Raw genomic sequence first — 6,629 nt, forward strand, 5'->3', positions numbered from 1 at the left:
CAACCTTTTTTGTTGTTATATACCTGGATGACTGAGAAAACAAACTTTGTGTTTTTGAAACCATCAGTCTGGACATCCTTGTGCAGAGACGCTGCCGTGTGGAACGGCTTCTAACGGAAGCTGCTCTTCTGTTCAGTCTTTATTTTTATTTTCAAGTGAACCTGCAGCAAACGATAACTGTGGAAAACCAAGCAGGGCCTGACCTGCAGCCGGTTGAGGAGCAGCATTTGTGATGTGATGTTCCTCACTGAGCAGATGTAGAAGCAGTTCAAAGGAAGGCAGACCCACATCTATAGGAAAACTTAAGAAACCTTCAAAGGTTTAGGTTTTTGTTTTACCGCCTTCTAAAGTTTGACGATTTAGAACTTTTTTAAAGTTGGATTTTAGAAATCAGGGCAGCAAATTTTATATTTTATGTTCCCCACGTCCTGGGAACATATTTTGTTTTACGACAAATTAATTAGTGGTTCATTTATAGAGCCAGGTTGTTTGTTTTTGAGCCATAAGTATGGACTCATAGCCTCATTTGCTTCACTTTGGGCCCTTGAGCAAGGCCCTTAACCCCCTCCATCTGCTCCCCTGGCACCATAGATAGCAGCTCTCTGCTCCACACAGGGCTGTGGTAGCTCGGTGGTCTGTGGTTGTCAGGAAGGGCATCCGGTGTAAAAATACCTGCCACGTCTTTGTGCGACTCAGTTCACTGTGGTGACCCCTGAAGAAGGGAGCAGCTGAAAGAAGAATAAATAAATAAATTAATTAACAATGAGATCTGGAAATCATCAGCTTGAGATGGACACGACTCAATATTGGATAAAAATTAGATTTTCACCTTTCCTCTTGTTAATTTGTGCCTCTTATCCGTGTGCATATTGCATCAGTGAGCTGATTATATTCCTGACGAAACGTGTTGGAGTGAGAGGAATGGGATGAAAACGTCAATCAAACTACAGATGTTCGGTCTCATGATCTGTGTGTGTCCAGTCGTTTTGCATTTTATAAGAATCTGGTTTACAGCAGAGGATCTGGGCTCTTCTCTCTCAGGGTAACACGGTTCCAGGTGGACTGAAGTTTCACGGACTCATCACTACCTTCGAGATGATCATGGCTGACTGCCCAGAGCTGAGGAAGCTGCAGTGGCGCTGCGTTGTGATCGACGAGGCCCACCGCCTGAAGAACCGGAACTGCAAGCTCCTGGAGGGGCTCAAACTCATGAACCTGGTGAGTTCGTCTCGTCCACTTCCCTCAGTTCTGTTTGGTGCCTCGCCTTCTGAAACGCTTCACTGCCTTCATCCAAACAGGAACACAAGGTTCTGCTGACAGGAACCCCCCTGCAGAACTCCGTGGAGGAGCTGTTCAGTTTGTTGAACTTCCTGGAGCCGCAGCAGTTTCCCTCGGAGAGCTCCTTCCTGGAGGAGTTTGGAGACCTGAAAACTGAGGAGCAGGTAGTTTTACTATATAGCTTTCATGCTAACTCTCAGGTCCCCGTCAGTCTAAATATGGACCAAACATGAGGAACCGAATGGTTTTACTGTTGTTTACTTTAATTATTCTCATCAACTCTTCTCGTCTCTCCATCAGGTGAAAAAGCTTCAGTCGATTCTGAAGCCCATGATGCTGAGGAGACTAAAAGATGACGTAGAAAAAAACCTGGCACCTAAAGAGGAGACCATCATAGAGGTGAGGTTGTGTGAGAAACATATAAAACGTTATTGATCTGTCCAAAATGGGCGGAGTTATAAAGGTGTCTATGAGAGGGACATCTCAGGCTTGGAGACAAAGTTAGGAACATGTGCTGAGGAGGGACAGTGGACAGGACAAGAGGAAGACCACCGTGAAGTTTCATGGAGGTAGAGAAGAAGGATCTGCAGGGGGTCGGTGTGACGGAGGGCGGGTGGGGGGATGGAGGCTCTGAAGAAAGCGGCTAGAAGAAGAAGATGGTGTCTTCTTTGTCAAAATACATTTATATCTGGATTTCAAGCTGCGACGCACGAACGAGCCTGTTCAGACCTCACGTTAAACGTCTGTCTCAGGCGACTTTATTAAACGTGGTCGGCTGTGATCGAGAGTGTTCAGTTAATAAAAAGTCACGCTATAAAAGAAGGAAAGCTACAGGGATTAGTGCCTAAAACCCTGACACGGTCCGTTGGCTTCATCACATCATTTTTACTAACTGGGATTATAAAATGAAAAATAACCTGGATGAACATTTTCATTATAAAGGATTCAGATAAAAGATTCATTAAATCTAGAATATTTTGTCTTTTTACTTTTCAACCGAGACGTCCAGGTAACAACTCTCGGAGCGTGTGGGGTCACGTCAGGTCAGCAGGACGGATCGTGTTCAGACTGTTAGATGGTTGCAGATGAAAGAGGTCCAGACCAGCTCAGGAGGAGGTCTGATGGAAGTTTTCATGTCAAACCTGCATTTAGTCTAATCTGCCTGGTTGAACTCTGATCCCTCAGGATGAATTGGAAAAAAGAAAAGGTCTGAAAAAGTTGGAACGAGGAACTGTAGAGCTAGCTGGAGTAATAAGAACACTTTGTTAACTTGATATTCTGACATTTATATGTACGGTCGCTCGTGAACGAGTATGACTGTCCTTCACACCGGTCCTTATGGGTCCTCACATGGGCATGGAGGCCAATCCTGGACCCAGTCATGTTTGTTCAAAGGGTTTGTGGTGGTTTGCATGGATGGGGACTGTTTGGTGGATGTGCTCTCCTTTCTGTCTGATGCATCTCGGAGATCAGCATCATACAGTGCAGCACCTTCACGGACGCAGTTTCTCCAGATAATCCTGATTTTAGCTGCTTCTCCTCAGGTTTTAAGGTCTGTGTTGCACCTTTTGATGCACTTGCTTTGGGAGGTGAGTCAGGATATCATGAGCTAATCTGGAGTTGGGTAATGATGGCAGGGATGGTAAAGGAGCCAGTCTTCTCCTCTGGTCAGTGCACCAATCCTCCCAACATGTCCTAAGGATTTTTACAGGAGGCCAGTTGATTCTCTGAAGATGATGGATGCACTTTAAATGAACGTCTAGACGATCAAACACGAACATGTTTACCTGGTCTGCAGTAAAATCAAATACAGAAACATGTTTTTACCAGATGCCTTTCCTCTTTTTGTGTTTGTTTAGGTGGAGCTGACAAACATCCAGAAAAAATACTACCGAGCCATCTTGGAGAAAAACTTCTCGTTCCTGTCGAAAGGAGCGAACCAGCACAACATGCCCAACCTCATCAACACCATGATGGAGCTCCGCAAGTGCTGCAACCACCCCTACCTGATCACCGGTCAGAGCCAAACACTTACCCTGATCTTTACCAGGTTCTAACACGCTGTCACCCTTAGGATCGGCTGCTGATCGTAAATAATAACGAGTAAATAAAAACACACTTCTTATACGTCGGTCAAAAGGCAGACGTGTTACAGCTCAGTCTCCGTCTGTACGTACAAAAACTTTCTCTTGTCCCGCCCATAACTTCTCATTTACTTCAAGTAATTGCACAAAACTTCATACACTAATCAGTCATCACTAGATGGAGTGTTGGTCACAAGGTCACAAATCAAGGTCATCTTTTATATAAGGTCTTTGCGTGTCCGTATCACAACTTCTAATTGGCTCAAGATAATTTGATGAGACAGTAGGAATTTGCACCGCGACTAGACGGCGTGTCACGTAACGTTTTCATCACCCCGGCTCTAAGGTCAAGGTCACAAACCATTTTCTTCAGATTGTATAATAGTTTGTCGGCGGGCGTGTTGTGTGCCGTGTGCGGTACTCGTGTTTTGTGTGTTCGCTCAGGAGCGGAGGAGAAGATCCTGGAAAGCTTCAAGAAGAGCCACAGTCCGGACGCAGCCGACTTCCAGCTGCAGGCCATGATCCAGGCAGCTGGTAAGCTGGTTCTGATCGACAAGCTGCTGCCCAAACTTCTGGCTGGGGGGCACAAGGTTCTGGTCTTCTCCCAGATGGTCCGCTGCCTGGATATCCTGGAGGACTACCTCATACAGCGACGGTGCGCGGCGTCAGTCAGAGCAGCACAAGCTGGTAACGTTTCGAGTAAACGCTTGTGGCAGAAACCTTCAAACTGTTTGTTTTTGCAGATACACGTACGAACGCATCGACGGACGCGTGCGAGGGAACCTGCGGCAGGCGGCCATCGACCGCTTCTGTAAGCCGGACTCGGACCGCTTCGTGTTCCTGCTGTGCACCAGAGCCGGAGGACTGGGAATCAACCTGACGGCCGCCGACACCTGCATCATCTTCGACTCGGACTGGAACCCTCAGAATGACCTGCAGGTGGGCAGAACCAAGACCAGAACATCGTCCGATGGTTCTGTGTCGACACTAACGGGTGACCGGTTCTGGTATGACTCGGCTGGGCTCCTGCTTTGAACTGTTTAAATAAAATATTGTGTTCACGCCTGAACGCCTCTACAAACTCACCTCTGTTGACAGAATGTTTGTTTGTGGAGTTTAACTGGACTGGCTATAAAGTAAATAGTTTTAAACGTACACACTTTCCAAGAGTTTCATTAAAAACCATCCAGTGGTTTGAAATATTTTGCTAACAAGCAAACGAGGTTGTCTTGCCCAGACAATGTTCTGTGTGTTTCCCGCTGCAGGCGCAGGCTCGCTGCCATCGGATCGGTCAGAGCAAGGCGGTGAAAGTCTACAGACTGATCACCAGGAACTCGTACGAGAGGGAAATGTTCGACAAGGCCAGTCTGAAGCTCGGGTTGGACAAAGCCGTCCTTCAGGACATCAACCGCAAAGGGAGTCTCAACGGGGTGAAAACCTTCAGCTTGTCCATGCTACCACAGTTTCAAAGAATTCCACCTGAAATATAACGTTGAATTATTTTTTCCGTGCTGAAGGTGCAGCAGCTCTCCAAACTAGAAGTGGAGGATTTGTTGAAAAAGGGAGCGTACGGAGCTCTGATGGACGAAGAAGACGAGGGCTCCAAGTTCTGCGAGGAAGACATCGATCAGATACTTCAGAGACGCACTCAGACCATCACCATCCAGTCTGAGGGGAAGGGGTCCACGTTTGCTAAGGTGGGAACCCTTAAACGTCTTCAACGTCTTGGCTGAAAACACGACCGACTTTGCCTTTTTCAATTCTTTGTTGCGTCTGTTCAGGCCAGCTTCGTCTCGTCCGGCAACAGAACGGACATCTCACTGGACGACCCAAACTTCTGGCAGAAATGGGCCAAGATCGCTGAAGTGGAGATCGACTCCAGATCAGAGAAGGTGAAGATGAAATACGGAATAAAAGGATAAAGAAGTAAAAGAGACTGAAGATGGATGTTATGCTGTTGGGAGAAACTGTAGAAACAAAAGGACTTGGTGGAGCAGAGGGGTTAGACTCAAAAGACATGAACTTGTTTCTCCTTCCTGTCTTTGTGCTCTGAATCTTTAAAACGGTCTACGTTTCTACTTTCGTCCGTTTTTCCTTCTCTAAAAAGCGTCTGTGTTTCTTTTTGTCTGAACTCCTCGGCTCTCTTTGATTCAGGAGTCCCTGGTGATCGACACGCCCCGGGTCAGGAAACAGACCCGTCACTACAACTCCTTCGAGGACGACGAGCTGATGGAGTTCTCGGAGCTGGACAGCGACTCTGAGGAGAGACCCTGCAGGACCCGTCGCCTGGGCGAACGCAGCAGGCGGTACCTCCGCGCTGAGTGTTTCCGGGTTGAAAAGAATCTTCTAATCTTTGGGTAGGACCTTAAACGGTTTGAGAAGGTTTACCTGGAGGACAGCCTTGCTACTATGTAAGAACTCAAACAGAATGTGGGCGGTTTTTGTTGGGTGAGGTCCTCAGGGGCAGCAGGCTCCACGTTACACTTTAGGGCTTCATGGTGTGAAGCAGAAGTGGCCATGCTGGCCTTAACTCCAGACTGTGACCTCGTCACACCTGACCATCTCGACATCCTGTCTTGGGGACGTGGAAAGTAGCCAGAAACCAGTATTTGTCAAGTACTAAGAGTGGACCAGTGTCGTGATTGTCTTCACACTGAAGGCTTCCCAAATTCTCTGTGATCCGTCCATGCTTGTAGAGATTGTGTAGGTTGTGGAGAGTGCAATGAGTTTTGAATCCAGTCTGAAGGGGTCTGCTGGCAGAAACGAGCAGAGAAGAAACTTTTTACTCTCATGTTGTGAGTTCCTCTGTTCATAACCAGCATAACTGTTTTACACCAACGTTACGCATCATCAGGTAACATGTAACGGACATTAAAGATGGCTTTTTATTAAAGAAGCATTTATCTGCATTGAGACGGTCCAAGTAGCCCACCAGCCATCACCCGTTCCTCCAGGGAGTCAGCCCTGTCCCCGTCCGGTGCGTCGGGGAGTGTCCACCACAGACGTCTCCACACCGCCACCGTTGATGCCACCCCTCAGCCCAGAAAGAGCTCTGCACAGCGGGACACCTCGTTTAAGAGGAGTATCAGAGCTCCTCGTTTAAGAGGAGTATCAGGGCTCCTCGTTTAAAAGGAGTATCGGAGCTCCTGGTTTAAGAGGAGTATCAGAGCTCCTCGTTTAAGGGGAGTATCAGGGCTCCTCGTTTAAGAGGAGTATCAGAGCTCCTCGTTTAAGAGGAGGATCAGAGCTCCTGGTTTAAGAGGAGTA

At 47.4% G+C, this 6,629-nt stretch overlaps 1 protein-coding gene across 1 annotated transcript in view; it reads left to right on the forward strand.

Moving 5' to 3' along the window:
• The window catches only part of chd6 (chromodomain helicase DNA binding protein 6), a 66,551-nt gene that overhangs the window by 40,547 nt on the left and 19,375 nt on the right, over nucleotides 1–6,629 (forward strand). The window contains exons 14-23 of the mRNA XM_037679034.1: nucleotides 1,042–1,218; nucleotides 1,299–1,442; nucleotides 1,579–1,677; nucleotides 3,138–3,294; nucleotides 3,807–4,017; nucleotides 4,106–4,301; nucleotides 4,628–4,792; nucleotides 4,880–5,059; nucleotides 5,144–5,254; nucleotides 5,517–5,719. Coding sequence (XP_037534962.1) covers nucleotides 1,042–1,218; nucleotides 1,299–1,442; nucleotides 1,579–1,677; nucleotides 3,138–3,294; nucleotides 3,807–4,017; nucleotides 4,106–4,301; nucleotides 4,628–4,792; nucleotides 4,880–5,059; nucleotides 5,144–5,254; nucleotides 5,517–5,719 — 1,643 coding nt within the window. The remainder of the gene's footprint in view (nucleotides 1–1,041; nucleotides 1,219–1,298; nucleotides 1,443–1,578; nucleotides 1,678–3,137; nucleotides 3,295–3,806; nucleotides 4,018–4,105; nucleotides 4,302–4,627; nucleotides 4,793–4,879; nucleotides 5,060–5,143; nucleotides 5,255–5,516; nucleotides 5,720–6,629) is intronic.

The sequence above is a fragment of the Nematolebias whitei genome, chromosome 7 (genome assembly GCF_014905685.2).
Source record: "Nematolebias whitei isolate Nwh7 chromosome 7, NemWhi1, whole genome shotgun sequence".
Taxonomy (NCBI): Eukaryota; Metazoa; Chordata; class Actinopteri; order Cyprinodontiformes; family Rivulidae; genus Nematolebias; species Nematolebias whitei.